General features: G+C 47.5%; 1 protein-coding gene across 9 annotated transcripts in view; it reads right to left on the reverse strand.

Moving 5' to 3' along the window:
* Nucleotides 1-22,335, reverse strand: part of ABLIM3 (actin binding LIM protein family member 3) — a 109,501-nt gene that overhangs the window by 47,092 nt on the left and 40,074 nt on the right. For 8 of the 9 annotated variants that reach the window (XM_027604999.1, XM_027604997.1, XM_027604996.1 and 5 more), the window contains 4 exons: nucleotides 14,318-14,501; nucleotides 12,389-12,501; nucleotides 4,389-4,515; nucleotides 453-546 (listed from right to left, as the gene is read on the reverse strand). In XM_027604999.1, the coding sequence (XP_027460800.1) occupies nucleotides 453-546; nucleotides 4,389-4,515; nucleotides 12,389-12,501; nucleotides 14,318-14,501 (518 nt within the window). The remainder of the gene's footprint in view (nucleotides 1-452; nucleotides 547-4,388; nucleotides 4,516-12,388; nucleotides 12,502-14,317; nucleotides 14,502-22,335) is intronic. The other variant, XM_027604995.1, reaches the window with a different exon arrangement.

Raw genomic sequence — 22,335 nt, forward strand, 5'->3', positions numbered from 1 at the left:
GAGCTAGCCGTGCATCGGAGGCAGGGGAGAGCTGTTGCCATGGCGATGGACCAGCCAGAGCAGGGTGCAGGGAGCAAGCTGCTAGACAAGCTCGTTCTTAAATCAGCACATTACCAAATGCTTAAAAAATTAAAAATGGCTTCCATCCTTTAGCAAGGTTGGGAAGAAAACCATAATTGTCCCTCCCCAGTAATCTATCTGGGTCTGAGTCCAGAGAAGCCACTGATAGTCCCAGCACAGCATTTTTGGAGCCAGGAATAATTTTGTCCAGCTTCTCATTTTAGGGGTGCCCAAAGAGGCAAAGTTATCTGCTCAAGTCATGTAGCAAGCTAAGCTGAGGTCAAGGCAGCAGGGGAGGCGGGGTGCTATGGAAGAGGGGTCCTCAGTGACGACCTTTTGGAGTCACAGGCCACCCTGTGCAAACATCTTCACAGTTACTTGGACCCACTCACCTCCAAGACCCTGCCGCTGATGTATCGGTCACAAGTCTCGCATTTAATGCCAAACTGGGAGTGGTAGTCGGACTCGCAGTATGGAACGCCATCCCTGCAAGAGGAAATCCACACAGGGAGAGGAAGTTGGAGGGGGGGGTCCATGGGGGTGTCACGTGTAAGTTCCCGGACCTGCAGCCAGTGGTGACTGGACCAAGATTAGAAGCACTTGGGGAGCTTGTTAAAAATGCAAACTCCCCAACACCCATCAGATCTATGGAATCAGAGATCCCCTGGGAGGGGGGCCCAGGAATCTGCCTCTTGACAAACTCCCCAAGTGTACCTGGGAGCCACCGGTCTGGGCTGCTGGCCATGGATATCCCTTTTCTATTCCCCTTCTTTCTATTTCTCCCCCACAAGTTCTCCAGACCCACTTTCTTCTCTTTATCCCAAAGTGTTCTTGTAAAAATGTATTGTAAAAATGGATGAAGTTTTATTTTACTTAGAATAGGTAGTATATGCATTTGGCACATTACAAAGGCATAAAGGGAAAAGTCTTCTCCCTCCTCCCAGCCCCTTCCAGGAAGTCATCAATGGGGTCAATTTTTGTGCATAGCCTTCAGGGCTCCTCATTTGATAAAAAATTTTACCTGTAGTGAGAGAATCATCTGACTGTGCTCTTGGGTCAGGCAATAAGAGGAACATACCCTAACCACTTCCAATGTGTTTCATTTTCGCCCGGTGCTTCCAACTTATCAGGCAGTAATAAGATTATTGTGAATTATCTCACACTACTTTCTGCTACTGATAGCCACTGATGCTGATTTCTCGGTGTGTGTGTGGCAGGCTCTCTGATGGTGTTTCACATAGATGATTTCACTGAATCCTTACGGCAGTCCTGTGAGGTCAGAGCTATCAGTCTCCCCATTGTGTTGATGAGAAAACTCAACTCAGAGGACCTGAAGCTGGATTCAAACCCAGGCGGTCTGGGTCCTCCCCGAGGTGGTCCTGTGGCTGGAAGGACATGGCCGCCGCGTGCCCTGGGGCTCAGGCTCAGTGCCCGGCCTCTAGTGAGCACACCGCAAGTGGCAGCCAGAGGAATCTCCATGACTGCGGATAGGCGTCTTCGAGGAGGACATGGAAATAGCTGGGGGCATCAGACAGCTCACCCCAGCTCTGGGCCCTGCCTGGCTCTAAGGACCAGGTCTGATGACACGGCTCTGTGCTGCTAAAGAGTCCATGAGGAGAGAGGGACACTTCCCCCACTTTTGGGTGCAACAGAACCGGCTGACGCAGAGTGGCCTGAAGGACAGGCACACAATCATTTCATCTCCAAGTTGTTGCCATGCTGGGCTTGCTGGGAGCCCACCCTGCACGGCAGGGAGCGTGTGTTCTCCTGAGGGGGAGGGAGCAGTGACGACCAATGCCCAGTAAGGCCAGCGGTCAGACTGTTGTTGGAAGGCCCCGAGACAAGCCTCCTCCCACCCCTGCCAACACTTCCACACTCTGTGGGTGTGGGAGGGTGACTCTGCAGGGGGACAAAGTCATTTGTCAGGAGGTGGGTACAATGCGCCAGCAAAATTTGTGTATAAATGCCAACCCCACCTCATTTGGACCTATGGATTGGGAGGCCTTGGGAAATTTGAAATATCCATGATTCCAAAAAGAGGCAGATGGCCAAATTAGTATTGACTAGACACTTACTAGTATGATGTCTGAGCCTTTGCACCACCCTATGAGGTAGGTCTGCTCATCCCTGTTTTTATAAACGAGGACATAGACTCAGAGAAGTTAAGTCCTTTGCCAAGGTCACGGAGGCTGGGCTTCTAACCCAGGCATCAATGCCAGAGGCAGTGCCTCGAAGCACCTGCCACTCTGCCAGCAGCCAGATGAAGAGCCCAGAGCCAGGCTGCCTTAGGTGGGATGGGCAATGGGGGCTGGGCCTTCCTGAGAGGAGCTCTGAGCAAACCCTACACCCCTGACTTAGGCTCACAGACTCAAGGACTCAAGGTTGGCGACTCACTAAGGGCACTTCTTATTTGGCAGGCTCAGAGGGAAATGCCAAGCTCCTACTAACGTGGCATTCAAAGCTCTCGGTGATGTGACCTCAGCTCACCTCTGCAGCCTTGGACCCTGCTTCACCTGTGCACACGTTTGAGCCCCAGCCAAGATGGATGTGTCAGGCACCAGCCTGCCCTTGCCCAGGCCGGGCATTCTGCCTACAAGCTTTCCTTCTTGGCATTTTCAAATCTTACCCTTGTTTTCAAGGTCTGGCTCAAATAGCGCTACTTTCCGTGAAGCTCTCCCAGATTCCACATTTCACTCCCTGCAGGTTAGAAGTGCTCCCTTCTTTCTCAGAATATTTGCAGACAGTCACTTGGACCTCTGACCCAGACAGTGCTGTCTGGTGGCATCCATGTCCCCTTTCTGCCCATAGCCTCGCCTGGTTTTCCTTCCCACTCACAGTTACTGTGGGTCACAGAGGGCTGCTCTCTGGCTCTAGGATTCACATCCTCCTGGCCAGTGACTGGTCAGGAATGGGAGTGTGACCCAAGGGTGGCCAAAGCAGAGGTAGCCATGGGACTCTCACTGGGGTCCTTGGGCAAGAGGCCTCCGTCTCTCTGCCAGGCTTGCTACGCTGGTAGAATGAAACCCTAGAATTGCTGGTGATCATCTATGCTACCCTTTGGGGAGGGCTTGTTTGAGAATAAACCCAACACAGAGGAAGGGAGAGCTGCGAGAGAAGGGGAGGGGGAGAGAGAGAGAGACTTCTGCAGTGCTAGTAACCTCTTTAAGCCCCTGGATTCAGCCGTGCTGGAAGTGAGTAGGCCTCTGGCCTTCCTATTTCTGAGTCAATAAACTCATTTTTGCTTAAATGAGTTTGGATGGGGTTTTCTGTCACTTGTGATCTAAAGGGTCTTAAAGAACAAAAGTCTTGGGCTCCCTATCACATAACTCCTGGTGCCATAATTCTTTATGTATCTAGTTTATCTCCCTTATTAGACTATCACTCTCCTGACGGCAAACCCCATACATGCTACAGCTTTATGTGCTCACCACGTCCTAGCAGTGGGTCAGCACGCCGCCTCAGCAGTGTCTGGGTCATAAAACATCAACGCTGTTAGGGGCTGTGGCCATCACTTCTTTTACATACTTGAGTATGGGAATGTGGTCATTAGTGTCTAGTGGCAAGGAGGGGGTGAGGTTGGCTGGTGAGGCTCTGTGCAGCCACTGGAGGTGGAGCCCTCTCTGCTGATAGCTTCAGGTGTCCGTTGTATCTCATCTCAACTCAATTCATTCAACAACTGTATTGTTGGCCAGGGGCTGGGCACGCGCTGAAGGCCGCAGCGGGTCAAACAGAGGCCCCACCTCGGCAAGGACAGATATTAAATATCATCATGGAGCAAGTTACTTACTTCCTCAAGCCTCAGTTTTTACAGCTTTTAAAATGGGGATGGACGCCTCACAGGGGGCGTTGTGGGGTTTAATGCGACAACCCATACACAGCCATTAGTATATTGTTTGTACATAATAAGAACTCCGTAAATGGTAGCTAGTATTACTATCATTATCAAAAGAGTTAACATGGATGAGTGTATGACTGCAAACGGTGTTAGCCTGTGTGAAGGGAGCAAACAGGGCCCCGTGACGGCTGGTGTTAGGGGAGCAGAGGTGGCCCGGGATGGAATGAGACCGCCTCCGGAGAGCAGGTGTGGGACACAAGACCAGAGGGAGGGGAGGAGTGCACGCATCCAGGAGCGGGAAGACCATCTCAGGCAGAGGAGGCAGCACGGAAGGGCCAGGGGTTGGGGAGGTGCTGTTTGTGGCTGTGGGAGGGTGGCCGCTGGAGGCAAATGGAAGGAGGTGGCCTGGGAGATTCAGGTGCGGGCCCCCCGGGGGCAGGCCACTAGAATGCGGGGGTCCCGGAAGCCAGGTGGGGATGGGGGAGACACCCACTTGCTGATGTACTCCCCGGTGAGAATGACGCTGCAGGTCTGGCACTTGAAACAGCTGACGTGCCATTGCTTGTCCAGCGCCAGGAGCGACTGGCCGTGCTTGATCTCCTCCTTGCACCCAGCGCAGTCTGCAAACACAAGAGGACGCCACTGAGCAGAACGCCCCGGGCCCCGCCCACTGCTATCATCTCGGCCCAAGTGAGGGAAACCCCTCCCCGAAAACCAGCTTTCCCACAGCAGCTCCCACCCTGGCACGGACACCTGCCCAGAGCTCCACCAGGTGAAAGCAAAGCCCGCCCCCCATCCCCCGGAGCCCTGGCTTCTGGACAGGAGGTCTTGGTGTGAGGGAGAAAGAAAGACATGGTAGGATTCCCCCAGAAAATTCTCTGTCATCCTGACCGAAGTTCATCCCACACAGACAGACCCTGCTCCGACTCTGGCCTGCCCTCAAACAGCTCACCAAGCAGGCTACTGTCTGTGCGCTGGGGACTGCAACAGCAGCGGCACCTGAGAGTCTGCAGATGTGCAGCATCTCGGACCCATCCAGACCTACTGAACTTTACCTAAATCTCCAAGCAGAGTCAAGTCTGAGAAGCACTGCTACAGGGGATAAGCTTAACATCTAATTTTTCCTACCCTTGGGCTGTATGCGCAATGGCAAGGACCCTGTCTGGGTTTTGTGGTTAAATCTATTCTCTTGCCTTGTGCTGTGCTCAACACATAGTAGGAACTCAGATCATATTTGCCAGACCTCATAGTACCGAGGCAAAGGACGGAGTTTCCCGTGCCTGTGCCCTCCCCAACATGCTTATAATATGCCAAACATCTTCTTCCCCAAGGATTAGAGAATCTGGTAAGACCGTCCCAAACCAGAGGGGTGTTCTCACTCCCCATCCTCATCACCCTGGAATGCGCACCAGGGCCACAGAATGTGGGGGCCAGGCATCTGTCTGTTGCTCAATCCGTGTCTGGGGAGGGGCAGGAAATGGAGCCAGCGTCCAAGGTACTTGGGAGATGCTGGGAATTCAGGCCTACCCAACCGGATGGCCCACTCTGGAGGAGGAAAGGGTCATGGGACAAAGTTTACCAGAGGACAAGCCTCTCTATCGGCGCCACAAGACAGATGCATACTTTGGAGCAGTGGGGAGAAGAAAAACTGCATATCAAGTTGGGAGAGCCTGGCTGGAAGCCCTCATGTCCAGCTGGGAGCCAGGCCTGGGAGAGAGGATGATGCGTCTGCCTGTCGAGGAAGGGGGTGTGCCCAGCCAACTGTGGGGAGGGTCTGGGCCCTGATGAAGTGCTTGGATGAGGCAACTCCCACAGTTCCCGCCTCTTGGCTCCCTAGTGCCTTTCTAATATCCCTTAGCACAGGCTGGGGGCCGGAGGGTCTCCGATTGCAAAATGCTTCAAGTCCCACGCCTTCAGATGGGGGTTGGGAGAATAGTTTTGGAATTTCTTCTCCTTCCTCACTCCTGGAAAAATTCTAACCACCTCCAACCCAATAATCACAGGCTTTAGAATGTAATCGTTTAAGAGACGTCAGGCACCCCCCTCTCCTTTTATAGAAGCGACTTGCCCATGCTCAGCCTAGAAGAACCTGACAGCTCAGGGGTCAAATACTGAACCACAAATACTGAACTTGTGTCTGTTGGCCTCCTTGATAGGGTTAAATAATTCCACAGGGGCTCAGAGTTCGCAGAGCACTTGGTCACAGTCCCACCTAATTCAGGAATCTACAGCATTCTTGACTGCTTGATTGCCTCCAGGGGTAGGAAGCTCACCCCCTTTTGAGGAAGCCCACTTTGCCTTTGGACAGGCATGATTGTCACGAGTGCCTTCTTTATTTTTTTTCATTTTCATTTTTAAACATATGTATCACATAAAGGTTTATTCTTTTTTGTTTTGTTTTGTAACTCCATTTTTAATTTCCTATCTGATTTTTTTTTTATTAAAGTATAGTCGACACCCAATATTACATCATTCTCGGGCATACAACATAGTGATTCAACAACTCTATACCTTATGTTGTGCTCAGCACAAGTGTAGCTCCCATCTGTCCCCACGCACCGCTATTACAGTATCATTGACCATAGTCCCCACGCTGTGCCTTCCATCCCCGTGACCTGCATAACTGGAAGCCTGTGCCTCCCACTCCCCTTCACCCACTTTCGTCCATCCCTCTTCCCCTTCACCTCTGGCAACCATCAGAGTTTGTTCTCTGTATTTATGGATCTCTTTCTGCTTTTGTGGTCTGTCTGTTCATTTGTTTTGTTTTTGAGATTCTACATATAAGTGAAATCATACCGTATTTGTCTTTCTCTGTCTGACTTATTTTACCTAGCACAATACCCTCTAGGTCCACCCATGTTGTTGCAAATGGCCATATTTCATTCTTTTTTTGTGGCTGGGTAATATTCCATGGTATATATATGCCATATCTTTATCCATTCATCAATCAATGGCCACTTGGGCTACTTCCATATCTTGGCTATTGTAAACAATACTGCAATAAACATAGGGCTGCATATATCTTTTTAAATTAGTGTTTTTGTTTTCTTTGGGAAAATACCCAACAGTGGAATTAATGGATTATATGGTATTTCTACTTTTAATTTTTTGAGGAACCTTCATACGGTTTCCCACAGGGGCTGCACCAATCCACATCCTCACCAATACTTGTCATGACTGCCTTTTTTTTTTTAGAGAGGGAGAGAGCATGTGTGAGTGGGGGTGGGGGTGGGGTAGAGGGAGAGGGAGAGAGAATCCCAAGCAAGCTCCATGCTGGGTGTGGGATTTGATCTCACGACCCTGAGATCATGGCCTGTGCTGAAATTAAGAGTCAGATGCTTAACTGACAGAGCCATCCAGGCGCTCCATGACTGCCTTCTTTATATGGTACTGAGACCTGACTCCTTGTGATGCCCCTTACTTTATGCAATAAGAATAGCCTACCTCTTTTGCCTCCTGACATTTCCTTCAAATATTTAAAGACAACTGCAGTTTCTCTCTTCTCCCTCCTTTCTTACATGTCACTTTTCCTTGCTTGATGTGGGGTCATCCACTGATCAACTTCAGTTGTCGACCCCATGGAGCTAGGTATATTAGGGCCAACAACACAATTCCCTACCACTCCAATACATCTCATTTGAAGAGCTGCATCCTTTTGTGGCCACATTCTAGTAATGAGTTCCATCTGCTTAAGTTGCAATGATGCGTCTGGGATGGACTTGGCACTTTGGGTTAAAATTCAGGAGGCAGTACAGTGTCGTGGTTAGAGGCTGGGCTGGGAGGACAGAGTGAAGGGTGAGAGGCTGGCTGAGGGCAGAATCCCAGCTCCCTCGCTTTCTAGTTGTGTGACCGCTAAGCCCCCGCTTCCTCATCTGAATATCTTCCTTACAACACTGGTGTGAAGATGTACTATCATCAGGCCTGTAAGGACTCAACACACGAGCTCAACAAATGGTCGCTGTCATTCTTATTTCACGTTCTTGTGTTCTTAACCCATATTCTCTGCACTGTCCCACCTCTGATCTGAGGCCAGAAGAATATTCCTGTTGCCGGGAAGGCCTGTGGATGAGGATTCTGGGATGCCTCCTCCATGTGGTTTTTCTTTTCATGGCATACTGCGGGTCCTCCACTGTACTGGCCTCAGATTGATCAGGACCCTTTTCTCCCTCTTCTTCCTCCTTTCGGCCTTGAGCACTGGTGGAGCTTCAGGCATCCACCCAGGAGCCCATGAGTCTAGTACAACAAACAGGCACGGTAGGAAAGCTATACCCTGCCCTGTGCTGGTTGCTGTGCAGCCAGCTGTCCGCTCCTCATATGTTCCTCTCTATTCCAAAATTACAACCTTCAGCTGGCAGAAAGTACAATGTCACCACCTGTTCCCCAAAATCCCTCACTTTACTGAGGTCTCTAGAGACTCCAGGCAGCCATTTTTAGTTTTTCTTGACTGTGTCATGCGTTCCATTTAGATCAACGAAAATGAGTGGGTTTTGTGAGTCATAGCAGGCTCCCTTCCTTGCTTTAGATAACTAATCCAGGAAGACGGGCCCCTGCCCAATTAGCAAGTCATGACTCTGGTATAGGGTGTGAAGGGAATAGGCTCTGGGGCCAGACTGCCTGGGCCCACATTCCAGTTTCTTTACTTACTATCTGTGTGACTCTGGGCAAGTCATTTATACTCTTTGGGTCTCAGTTTTCTCATCTATAAAACAATTACTTGGTAGTGACAGTTGTGATGGTGATGGTGGTGGTGGTGGTGTTGGTAGTGATGGCGGTGACAGTTGTGATGGTGATGGTGGTGGTGGTGGTGACAGTTGTGATAGTGATGGTGGTGGTGGTGGTGTTGGTAGTGATGGCAGTGACAGTTGTGATAGTGATGGGGTGGTGGTGGTGACAGTTGTGATAGTGGTGGTGGTGGTGGTGGTGTTGGTAGTGATGGTGGTGACAGTTGTGATAGTGATGGTGGTGGTGGTGATGACAGTTGTGATGGTAATGGTGGTGGTGGTGGTGGTGTTGGTAGTGGTGGTGGTGGTGGTAATGGTGGTGGTGGTGGTAGTGATGGCGGTGACAGTTGTGATAGTGATGGTGGTGGTGGTGGTGACAGTTGTGATAGTGATGGTGGTGGTGGTGTTGGTAGTGATGGTGGTGACGGTTGTGATAGTGATGGTGGTGGTGGTGATGACAGTTGTGATGGTAATGGTGGTGGTGGTGGTGTTGGTAGTGGTGGTGGTGGTGGTAATGGTGGTGGTGGTGGTGTTGGTAGTGATGGCAGTGACAGTTGTGATGGTGATGGTGGTGATGGTGGTGACAGTTGTGATGGTGATGGTGGTGATGGTGGTGACAGTTGTGATGTAATGGTGGTGGTGGTGGTGACAGTGTGATGGTAATGGTGGTGGTGGTGGTGACAGTTGTGATAGTGGTGGTGGTGGTGTTGGTAGTGATGGTGGTCATAGTTGTGATGGTAATGGTGGTGGTGATGGTGACAGTTGTGATAGTGTTGGTAGTGATGGCGGTGACTGTTGTGATAGTGATGGTGGTGGTGGTGATGACAGTTGTGATGGTAATGGTGGTGGTGGTGGTAGTGATGGCGGTGACAGTTGTGATAGTGATGGTGGTGGTGTTGGTGTTGGTAGTGATGGCAGTGACAGTTGTGATGGTGATGGTGATGATGACAGTTGTGATAGTGGTGGTGGTGGTGGTGGTGGTGTTGGTAGTGATGGCAGTGACAGTTGTGATGGTGATGGTGATGATGACAGTTGTGATAGTGGTGGTGGTGGTGGTGTTGGTAGTGATGGCAGTGACAGTTGTGATAGTGGTGGTGGTGGTGGTGGTGTTGGTAGTGATGGCGGTGACAGTTGTGATGGTGATGGTGGTGGTGGTGACAGTTGTGATGGTGACGGTGGTGGTGATGGTGACAGTTGTGATGGTATGGTGGTGGTGGTGGTGTCGGTAGTGACGGTCGTGACAGTTATGTCAGTGATGCTGATGTTGCTACTGCTGCTGATTCCTCTCAGTGAAAATGGTGAGGAAATACTTCTTATTCTTGTAAAAGGTAACACAATTCTTTTCTCTTGATAGTGCCTAAGTATTCTTCTTAATCTCTTTTGAGCAGATAACTGCCCCTGCTGTTCCAGAATGTCTTTATTCACCCTCCAGCGTGAAATGTCACAGCCCTGTAGATCAAAAATACAGCAGGTTTTTCCTCCTTCTTTTTCCTTTTCCATGATACATTCTTCATCTTAGCCCTCTTTTGACTCTGTTTTGGTTCCCTCTATCCTTCGGGAACTCAGCAGACCTTCCAACACCCCCTCTAGTTATCTGCAGCATGGACAGTGACCACCTTCGGGGAGAAAAGGTGTAGATCCACAGCTCACTGTCTTTACGTTGTGAGTAACAAGATGAGCCGTGACCCTGGGTACTCCCCCTGGAGACTGCTTATGTGCTCATTTGCTTCTCATTATTCGCTCTTCTTCACCTTCCTCTGCCTTTGGACTTGCAGAATGATGGTGGAGACATTTAGTACTTCTCCTCAAGGACACGTTCTCATGCAGGATTCCCACACTCAGCCAAGGAACTCTCCCACCTCTCCGAGGTCCCTGATGCATGTAGTAATGCAGTACAAGCCAAGAGAAATAACAGATTCAGGAATCATATTCTCTCTTTGGTGTGCTTTCCAGATTAAATCTCTGAGTCTGCAGCATCCTCGCGTTATATTTAGAGAGCGTTTTACACACTATGGCGTATGCTAGTCTGGCTCCTGGATACTAATACATTTGCTTTCCATAGAGCTGGGTAAATGGAGCCCCAGCGAGGCTCTGTGTCTGCTGTGTTTTACACAGAGGGTTGGCATGCTCCTGGCTCTAGCCAGCCTCTCTCTACTGCCTCACACGCGGTCCTGCTGGTCTCTGGGCGCCTCTGCAGCGTCAGTCACAGGGCCGTGGTCCTGCATCCCAGTACTCCAGTCCTGCTGTCATTCTGCACGATGCTTTCAAGGAATCATGAGCGATAACAGCGTGTTCACTCAGCCATCTCAAGATGGAAACCTGCTCAGACCAGCAAACTGTTCTTGAATGTCACCGAGGACGCTGAAGGAAGTGCTCTGCACATTCTGTGAGCAGATCTGATTAGATCGAGAGGAAGGAAGGGCTAGGGAGGAAGCCTTCCCGTCGTCTTTCTCCCCAGTTCACCACACCGGGCGGGCTCTGATGGAGCCCCTCGGGGCCAAGCCCTGCTGACTCGGGGTGTTCTGTGCTTACCCCCTCGGCAGGATGCGGCCCAGGCACGCTGACTCTGTCGGTGCCGCGCCCGCACAGTGATTCAGGGCTGGCGGCTAATGGGTTCTCATTGATTCTCTTGTGGAGACCAGTGGGAGTGTCATGTAATGTGAAAGAACACGGGAGCCTAGCGTGGCTTACGGCGGGCCCCGGGGGCCAGGGCCGTGTCTGTGTGGGCACCTGCCGTCAGCAGCCTGACAAGGGCATCTGGGAACAGTGATTTAGACATCTTACCACTAGACACACTTGAGGGGAATGGATGTTCCACGAATTCGAATGACTGTCCCGAGGCACACTCTTGATTCTCAGTTTCCCCCCAAATCTATAGTTCAGTGATGAGACATAACATTTACTCTGGTGAGGCAGATGTTCCCCTTATCTCTAAATGGCGGTTCTCAGTCTTAGGAGGCACAAATGCATCACTCAGGAAACTTATTAAGAATGCAGATTTCTAGGTTCCTTTCTTAGAAGTCCAAAGGGGGGAGGGGTCCCCGGGTGGCTCAGTGGGTTAAGTGTCTGCCTTCGGCTCAGGTCATGATCTCAGGGTCCTGGGATCAAGCCCCGCGTCAGGCTCCCTGCTTAGCAGGGAGTCTGCTTCTCTGCTTCTCCCTCTGCCCCTCCCTGCTCCCCGTTCCTGCTCTCTCTCTCTCTCTCTCGCTTGCTCTCTCTCTGTCAAGTAAATAAATGAAATCTTAAAAAAAAAGGCCAAAGTGGGCCTAAAAATCTGCATGTTTACAGTTACGCAGTGAAGCTGATGCAGTATTCCCCGGGACACTTTCTAAGAGACACTAGCACATTCCTTGTGGTTTGCTTCCATATTTCTCCTTCTTAAGATGAGTCTGTGTATACTTTCTGGTGGAATTTGTACAAATTGAGAACCACTGGTGGCTTCGTCAGCCCTGTTAGGGTGCCCTGGGGAACATGGATCCCAAGGGGAGATAAGATAGGGAGCCTAGCTCATCCTAGAAGAGCCCCACCCAAGTGGCCAAACATGGTACAGGCTGTCATGGTTTATAATCAGCAGCCTGCTTTCCCTGCATTTCTGCTTAAGGAAGCTTGTGAGTCTGGGCTGAATGCCAACTGGGTCAGGCTTCAGGAGTCCTCCAGGGTGGAAACCTCCCCCACTTCCCTCCGGGCCTGCAGGAGCGGATGACAGAGCTGGGACAGGGAGCCCTAGGGCACATGGCCTGCAGACAGGGAGGTGCCCACGGGGAGGACTCACGGCTTGGTCCGCGGATCTTGATGGGCTTACTGCTGGTCATGGACTGGGAGCATGTCTGACACACACATTCTTTCCCGCTGAAGGTCACCTTGTCTCCAATGGGGAAAGGCTTCCTACAAGGGAGATGGAAGAGAAATGCAACACCTCTTCTTCACCATGTCTGTTGGTGAGCTGACAGCAGATGTGTTCAAAGCTCATACACACAGCCTGCCTTCTATTATGCCGGGTAAATTCAAGTGCTGTTCACGGTGCCAGGCTGACCAAACCACTCAGTTGGGGGCCGCGACAGGAACTGGAGCCCCACTTGGGCCATTTATATGATTTTAACCCAGGGCACACCATGACACTTAGTGAAGCTTATATGTCTCATCTGTAAATGAATTGGTTAATAATTCCTCCCAGAGTTGCCCCTTCTTTCTGGAAAGACTTTTTCCATCCCAACCTCACCTATCCCCATATATCAGGAAGAACTCAGTCAGCCCCTAAATTCACCAAAATTTCTTCCTTTCACTATCCAGGACATTTAGAAATCCACAAATAATCTCTTCCTCTCCCCTGCGTTTGTGCAGTTTGGGTTTCTGAGTCCCAAGGTCTCAAACTGGTCCATGTCCTGCCTCCCTAAACAAAGATAAACTGTACATCGAATCCCTGGCACTGTTGAACCCATTGTTCAGCTGCTCTCGTGCATGAAGTCGGGGACAGCCTGTTATACAGACTCTGAGTGCCCCTGACATAGGCTTCCAGTGGCTCCACTGCCCTTGTATTAGCAATGTGGGACATGGCAGGGGGTGCTGGCTTGAGTTGGGGAAGCTGTGTTCTCATCGAGGCCCAGGCACTGACTTGTGGTAAAGGACACAGCATGACCTTGGGGAGGCACTGCGTCTGTATGGGGCTTGACAGAAACTTCACTTTAAACCATATGGACCCTACTGTGGGTCTGGGATTCTGGGACCCAGGACCCAGGTTTTAAGAGATGGATGAATGAATGAATTCTACTGGGTGGTTTTATTTTCTTGTACACTGTGTCATTAGTCTCAGCAGGAACCCTAACTGGTAACTAACAGGTAGTTATTTTATCGGGAGAATAATTAATTATAAATTCCTTTCCTAATTAAAAAAGGCATACATTTATTCCAAACCATGTTTCTACGTACGACTTAATCAGGGCAGTCCATTAAATTTTAATGTATTTGTGGGCAAGGCTGAGGTCTCCTTTATTTTTTTCATCTCCTTAATGTGGTGCTTGGCATACAGTGGACCCTTCATGTACGTCTGCTAAATTAACAAGGAACCAGGATGCAGGGCACGAGGGAGAGGGAAGGGCGAGCTTTCCATTGCCTACCAGGTTGCCTGAGAGCCTAGATGGTTATCATGTGACAATGACAAGAATAGCAAAAGCAGACACCATTATGTCCCAGTCACTGAGCTATGGTCTTTGCAAACACCACCTCGTTTATCTTCACAAAAACCCAACAACATTGGGATGGTTTTGATGCCCATTTTACTGAGGAAGAAGCTGAGGCTTACAGAGAGGGGATCACGTGCCAGGGTCATGCAGGAGGGTTACAGACAGATATCTCTACACTACATGAGGCTGAGGGGGCGGGAGCTGCCCCACATGCCTGGTTTCCAAAATGGGTTCAGGGAACTCAGTAGTTCCTCTGAGGACTTCTGATGGGAAATGGGAGGCTGAGGGTGGTGGCTCAGGTCCTCACTCTGTCTTGATCGCTAGACAAACTAGTGTTTTACATGAGATCGTATTTGACAGACAGGATTCAGCTGCTAAAAGGTTTGAAAAGCACTGGCCTGTCAGATCGTTCCACCCACGAGAGCCTAGAAATCCAAGTGTTCAGTGCACAGCCCTGTGAGCCCCCACACCGCCAGAGGGCTCAGGCAGAGGGGCCCAGCCCCTGTTGGCCACCTGCCCACCTGCACAAGCTGCACACGAAGCACTTGGGGTGGTAGGTGCGGCCCAGGGCAGAGATGACCTCGCCGGTGATGAAGTCCCTGCAGCTGTCACAGCGGGTGCCGTAGAGTTGCTGGTAGTCCTGGGTGCAGATGTACTCCTGGTTCTTGAAGAAGAAGCCCGACTGGGCCAGGCCACAGCCACATACTGCGGGGAACAAGGAGAGAATCAAGGGCAGGCTGAGTCCAGGGAAGGTGGGCAAGCATGAGGTTCTCAGGGGGGAAAAGGCTGACGTCTGACTTGGTCACCAGTGGCCCGAAAAGGGTGGCACATCGGACCTCGTGGGGCTAGTGCTCCTTAAAGTGTGTCCTGAAGACCACTTGCATTGGAGTCACCTGCGGGCTCCTTAAGATGCGGACGCCTGGGCCTGAATCAGACTCCCTGGGGGCCAGGGCCCAGGTATTTGCGTTTTAGCGCACTCCCCAGCTGATCCTGACGGGACCACTGGTGTTGTACCATCTTCTCAATGCATGGATGAAAGTTTAGGACTGCCTAGCTCACACAAGGCCAAACTGGTGGTATTATGAATTGGATAAGATCATTCAGTTAAAATTTCCCTGGGCACTTTCTCTGTGCATGGTTCTGCGCTAGGTGAAGACAATTTAGGATGGCAGTAGGATGGATGATTTGAAGTTTATAATCTGCTCTCACCATAGACATAGAGAATCGGTCTGTTCCCAGGCAAGAATGATAAAACACGATCCCTGAACTCTGAAGAGCTAACACTATATGCCAAAAGACGACCTTAGAGAACATACATCATGGGCGATAGGCCATGGGCTGGTGCGGGCAGCAGGTGCTGTGAGTGCGGAGGAAAAGGGAGCAATGTCAGTGGCGGAGGGATCATGGTAGGCTTCTTGGAGGAGCGGGCACTTAAGTTGAACTCTGAAGGCTGAAAATGAGCTAAAGCACACAAGCAGGAGGTTGCAAGTGGTATTTGTGGGGAGGTGGGACTGGGGTAGGGGTGGTGTTTTTAGGGAGTGGAGGGCAGTAATACAGGAAAATATTGACAGACCAGTTGGAGGAGGGCCTGAGTCCAGCTTTGTGGGATAATGAGAAGCCACGGATAGTTTTTCTCCTAGTTTTTCAAAAACTTAAAAAAAAGTTTTTTGAAACTCTCTGACATAAAAGAAGAAAGAAGGTTATAATGATGTCCCATCACCCAGTTGCAAAAATGACCAATTGCATTGATAGCTTTTTCATAGATAGGCAACATGTCATAAGGTCTTATGGGATATCCTTGAGGACAATATGAAGATGTGTAGGACCGATGATAGAGGAGTAGGTGGATGTAATTCTAGGTGCTTGAACGACTGAATCATGTGGGACTCCCTACCTCCAATGGACTTGGAAACGTGGCAAATGAAATTTCCCTCTGAGGCTTAAGTTACGAAATCAACACCTAATGGGAAGGGCAGAAAGAGGCAAAGTTTCTTCCAAGAGATCGAATGGCTCTCAGGGCCACCAGAACTGCTGAGTGTATCGGTCTGGCTAAAGCAGGGCTGGTCAGCCAAGAAGGGGCTGGCCAGCAATCAAAGGAAGGCCACTGGGAAGCCCATCCCAACCCTATGACCAGCCCCCTTGTTCTGAGTCTGCATTCACTAAGTGACTGATAGTTTGACTTACTACATAGACCTGTGGGAAGCAGCCGGTCAGGGCAATGCAAACTAGTACAATGGAGAATGACAGCTCTTATTTCCATTAATAAAAGGGCACTCTGATTTTATACATTGGTTTCTTGAGGACTTGGTTAGCACAGATCAGCTTTCTGAAGCAAGCTCAATGGTGTGGAAACAAATAAGATGGAATTCCAAGCCTGTCATTGCGGGGACCTGGTCTGGACTGGTTGATGCCACCCCAGTAAATACTACCCCCTTGTCCATAGGGAAAGTTGTAATGCAAAAGCAGCCAGGTTAAAGAGAGGATGGACTTCTAGGCGCAGGGCAGAAGCATTTCGCAAGTGTGTGTTCACCTTGCAGGCCAGAGGCAGGCTTATGGGGCCAGGATGAGTGAGGAGGAGGGGAGCCCCAGAGGTCACAGCATTAGGGGGTCTGTGCAGCACAGTGGGAGATATAGTATTCTGGGAGTTGGACCGCCTGGGCTCTGAGTTTGTCACTGCCATTAACTCTCTTGGGTGACAATGAACTTGGTCTCTGTTCACATGTACGTAAAATGAAGAAGGTGGATTAAAAAGTGACCTGAACTTTTCTTCTGACACTGATATGCCGCGAGTCTAGGAGAAGCAGAGTTTCCTTTGGGGCTTACCAGGTGCCTAAACATTTTAAACTCAGTGCGAGGTGGGGCTGGAGGGCCCTGGAGACCAACCCTGCCTGCAGAGAGGCAGGGGCCTATTAGTGGAGGTGGTGGTGGTGGTTGACGGCAGAGGGTTCCTCTTCTACCAGGCTTTGTGAAAATTCATCACATCAAACAATGCCTCAAGAGCAGGCCAGGCCAGAGTACAGGGAGTTCTGGGGCGTGCAGGTGGCAGATCGATTGACTTCATGGCTGTGGAATTAGTGAGGTCATGGCCTACGACCTCATTGGAAACAGCTCCTGTTTTTTTCCTTCTTTTCTCTCCTTTGTTTCCCCGGCCAGCTCCACCCTCAGAGCCACCTTTCCCAGTAGACAAACCCAGGAGGCCATAAGAAAACTTGGAACAATCAGTTCCTCCATTTCCCCCAAGGAGTTGAAGGAGGAAGTTTTTGGTAGAAAGGATGTAAAGGTTGATAAGAATCTCAGGGGGTGCCTGGAAATACAGTGGGGAAGATGGGGCTAGAAGGCAAGCTGGACAGCGGGAGAGACGTATTTGAGGCTGAGCAGAGCCTGACAGCCAAATAACAGGAAAGGCCTCGGAGAGGGTCTACAGTATGGAACTGATGTGGAATTTAACACAACACCCAGGACAGGCGTTATTCTGTGAATCAAAAAAATAAAATCTATTAATAAAAAAAAAAAGATCATTTGGTTTGACAGTAGGACAGGATATGAGAAGTTAGAACTGCTTTGAGAAAATCCAGAATGAATGTTCACTGTTAACCTAACGCCCAGAAAGAGACCTTGCCTACAGTCACTGCCTGTTTCAGGGGAAAACGGACTGTGTTGGGGGTCGCCGGACCGTGGTCCATGCTTCTGTTCTACCACTCAGGTGCTGTGTGGCTTTGAAAAACTTACCTCACCTCTCGAGCTCAGCTGCCTCATTTGTGAAGTGAAGGGGCTGTGTGGTAACTGAGAACACACCCACACCCGAGAGTCCGCGAGTCTGTCGTGGGATTCTGTTGATTTTTCAACTTTTCAAATGAGACGGAGTTTTACGGAATTTCAAAACTAAAGTGTTAGAAGGGCTCCTGAGGGTGATCTATTTAACATTTAAACGTTTAACTGTGAACTATATTATGCATACAGAAAATGTAGTAAATATACAAACACCATTTAAAGAAGAAGAATAAAATGCATTCCCAGGTACCCGCTCCCAAGTTTATGAAACAGAACATTCCCGGTGCCTCTGAAGCCTGTTCGCATATCCTGAAAGCATCCCCTCCCCATGTTGTCCCTAATTGTGTGTTTGCCATTCTCTTGCTTTTCTTTCTACTTTGACCACCTCTGATGTAACCACAAATTATGCATTGTTTAGTTTTGCCCTTTTTGAACTTTATATTGATGGAACCCTACTGCATTTATTCTCCTGTGTTTGCTTCATACTTTTAGGATCATGTTTTTGAGATTCGTCCATGTCGATGCATGTAACTGCATTTTTCATTTTTACTGCTGTGCTGTATCCCATGGTCTGTATCACGATCGAACTACTCCACTGTTGAAGGACATTTGAACTGCCTGCAGTTTTTTTTTGTTGTTGTTGTTTTATGGAAATGCTGCTTTGAACATTCTTGTATCTGTGACGTGAAGCCTCACCGTTTTCCAGAGTTTTTCCCATTTGCATTCCTACCAGCAGTTTCCACTGGTCCATATCATCATTAAGCTGATAATATATGTAGTCAACATGGTGGCTATAAAATGTCATCTTATTGTGATTTTATTTAATTTTTTTTAAAACACACTCTTCTTTCTTTTCTTTTTCTTTCTTTCTTTCTCTCTCTCTCTTTTGAGAGAGAGGGAGCACGCATGTGCATGAGCAGTGTGTGTGTGTGTGTGTGTGTGTGTGTGTGTGTGTGTGTGGTGGGGTAGGGACAGAGAGAGGGGGAGAGAGGAATCCCAAGTAGGCTCCATGCTCAGTGTGAGCCGGGCTTCGGTCTTGATCTCATGACCCTGAGATCATGACCTGAGCTGAAATCAACAGTCAGGCTCAACCGACTGAGCCACCCAGGTGCCCCATCTTATTGTGATTTTAAATTTCACTTTAAAATTTTCACTTCCCTGATTTTTAATGAAATTGAGAATCTTCTTACATGTTTATGGGACATTTGTGCTTTTAGGGTTCATCCACGTGGATGTATTGTTGCAAAATGTTCCACCACATTTTATTTATCCATTCATTAGTTGATGGATATTTGAATTGTTTCTAATTTTTGACTTGATGAATAATCCTACTATGAACATTCATGCACAGGTTTTTGCATGGACATATGTTTTTGTTTCTCTTAAGCATACATCTATGGCTTTGAAATTGTTAAGTCATATGGTAACTCTACATTGAACTCCTAGAGGAACTGCAAGACTGCTTTCCACAGCAGTTATGCACTTTGCATTCCCACCAGCAATGGAGGAGGGTTCCAGTTTCTCCACATTCTTGCCAACGTTTGTATTCTCTGTCTTTTTTAATATGGCCGATCTTGTGGGCGCGACATGTGTCTCCTTGTGGTTTGATGTGCATTCTTAGATGGCTAATGACTTTGAGCATTTTTTTCCATGTGTTTTCTGGACATTTGTAGAACTTCTTTGGAGAAACCTCTATTCAGATCCTTTGCCCATTTTGAAATGGGATTGTCTTTTTCTTAGTAAGATGTAAGGCTCCCTTATATAGTTTAGATACAAGTTCTTTACCAGATGTATGTTTTGCAAATTTCCTCTCCCATTCAGTGGGTTGACTTTTTACATTCTTGATGGTATATTTTGAAGCACAGAGAAGTATTTAATTTTGATGACACCTAATTCATCTATTTTTCTTCTGTTGTTTGTGCTTCTGGTGTCATAGCCAAGAAGTCTTTGCCTAACTCAAGGTCACGAAGACTTACTCTTATATTTTCTCCTGAGAGTTTTATAGTTTTAGCTCTTACATGTAGGTTTTTTTACTTATTTTGACCTAATTTTTGTGTATGGTGTGAGGAAGGAGTCCAACTTCATTTTTTTTTTTTTTTTTTTTTGTTTGCATATGTACGTCCAGTTTTCCTAGCACCATTCGTTGAAGACTCCTCTTCCCTGTAGAATTGTCTTGGTAGGTTTGTTGACAATCACCTGATCATAAACCTAAGGGTTCATTTCTGCTCTCTCAACTCTATCGATCTGTATGTCTATCCGTGTGCCAGTACCACACTGTCTTATCTCTTGGAGCTTTGTAGTAAGTTTTGAAAGCGGGAAGTTTGAGTCCTCCAGCTTTGTTCTTCTTTTTCAGGATTGCTTTGGCTATTCTATATCCCCGGCAATTCCATATTAATCTCACAATCAGCTTATCAATTTCTTCAAGGAAACCAGATGGGATTTTTATGGGGATTGCATTTGCTGTGAACGGAACAATGTCCTGCCCCGAATTTGTATTTTGACGCCCTAACCCCCAGTGTGATGGTATTTGGGTATGGAGCCTTGAGGAGATACTTAGGTTTAGATGAGGGTTTTAAAGGTGGGACCCTCATTATGAGATTAGAGCCCTTTTTAGAAGAGACACCAGCCAGTTTGCCATCTCTCTCTCTCTCTCCCCGACATGTGAGAACACAGTAAGAAGATGTCTATCTGCAAGCCAAGAAGGGAGCTCTCACCAGAACCCTACCATGTTGGCACCTTAATCTTGGCCTCTGGAACTGTGACAAAATAAATTTCTGTTGTTTAAGACACTCAATCTACAGTACTTTATTGTGGAAGCCTGAGCTGAGTAAGATAGCCTTAAATCTAGATCAGTCTGAAGAATACTCCCATCTTAACAATATTAAGACTTCTGATCCATGAAATGAGATTTCTTTTCATTTATTTAGATCTTCTTTAATATTTTGTAATTTTCAGAGTATACATTTTACACTTTTGTTAAATTTATTCCTATGTATTTTATTTTTGACATTATTGTAAATGGAATCATTTCTTAATTTTATTTTCAGATTGTTCATTGTAAGTGTATAGAAATTCAATTGATTTTGGTATATTGATCTTTTATCCTGAAACTCGGATTAACTTGTTATTTCTAAGAGTTTTTTAGTGCATTCCTTAGGATTTGCTATATATAAGATCATGTCATGTGCATATAGAAATAACCTTACTTAATTTTTCAATCTGGATGTCTTTTATTTCATTTTCTTGCATAACTGACCCAATAGGAACCTGCGGTACAGTGTTGAATGGAAGTAGTAAGAGCAAACATCCTTTTGTTACTTTTGACTTTAGAGGCAGGCAGGCAGTCTTTCACCATTAAGTATGATGTTAGCTATAGGTTTGCCTTTGTCTAGAAAAATACTCTTGCTGAATACATAATCCTAACTTTACAGTTACTTCTTTCAGTACATACAGGAATTATTCCACTGGTCTCTGGCTTCCTTGTTGCTACTAACATGTTAGCTCTCAGTCTACTTACCATTTGTAGGCAGATGATCTATTTCGTCTCTCTGGCTGTTTTTAAAATTGTTGTTTGTCTTTGGTGATCTTCAGTTTCATTCTGATGATGTATACAGGTGGGTTTCTTTTATATTTTTCTACTGGGATTTATTAGGTTTCTGGATCCAAGGATTTGTGTCTTTGAACAGTTCTAGAACATTGCATAACTGTCATGTCTCCAAATACTGTCCTCCCACTCACGTATTCTATTACATATCTCTAGAACTCTGAGTGAATATATGTCAAACCTTTCCACTATTTTCTCCATGTATAAACTGATCTTTTATTTTTACCACCTTCTTATATTTCTGCACTATATGTATATACCTTTTTCTTGGCTAAATCCTACAGTTCATTAATTCTCTCTTCAGCAACATCTAATCTGCTATATAATCCATACACTGACTTTTAAATTTTAAACATTATATATTTTTATTTCTAAAGTTTTGTTTCTTTTCCAAATCCACTGTGCTGTTTGTTATAATGTGTTGTTTCTTGCTCTTTTTAAATAACTCTTCTTACCCATTTAGATGTATCCTATGTAGTCATCATATAATGTCACAAAATACAAATTTATGAAGCCTTTGAGGTTCTGATTCTCTCTTCATTGTTTCTGTGGCTCTCCCTCCATTATGATTTGTGTGTTTTTGACTGCAAGTTACTCATTTTGCTGATAATGTTACCCGTGGGAGTTCTTTGAGGTCTGGAGTAAAGCTGAGTTCCTCCAAAGAGGAATATCACTTGTTTCTGCCATTTGCCAAGTGTGGGATGACTTTCTTTTAAATTCTGTTTCGCTTTTTTAAAATTTATGCCAAATATATAGCATGAATATAGAACATGAATCCATGTTCAGGGTGGATTATAGGTAGACGTTTTGGTACAAGTTTTATTCTCCTCTGCCCAGTGCCAAAGTTAGTACAGACAAGTTTCATTGCTGTCTCCTTCTCCAGTTTATTTCTCATCCATCCATACATTGAAAGTAAGATTTTCGTAGGGGAAAATTTCAGCTTTACTCAGAGGTCTCCTATTAGATTCCTACTTAGACCAGGCTCTAGCCTCTACTTCCTATGTCTCTATGATCTATACAGCCGTCAAGGCAAAAGCACAAGGTTGCCAAGGTTTAGCATAAACCATTAGGATTAAATCTGGCATTGGCAGTCACACGAGGATTTCTGCTTTTCTTTTTGTTTTTCACCTCTGCAGATTCTTTCATTTCATGTCAGTGCAGTAG

This window comes from Zalophus californianus, chromosome 5, assembly GCF_009762305.2.
Source record: "Zalophus californianus isolate mZalCal1 chromosome 5, mZalCal1.pri.v2, whole genome shotgun sequence".
NCBI lineage: Eukaryota > Metazoa > Chordata > Mammalia > Carnivora > Otariidae > Zalophus > Zalophus californianus.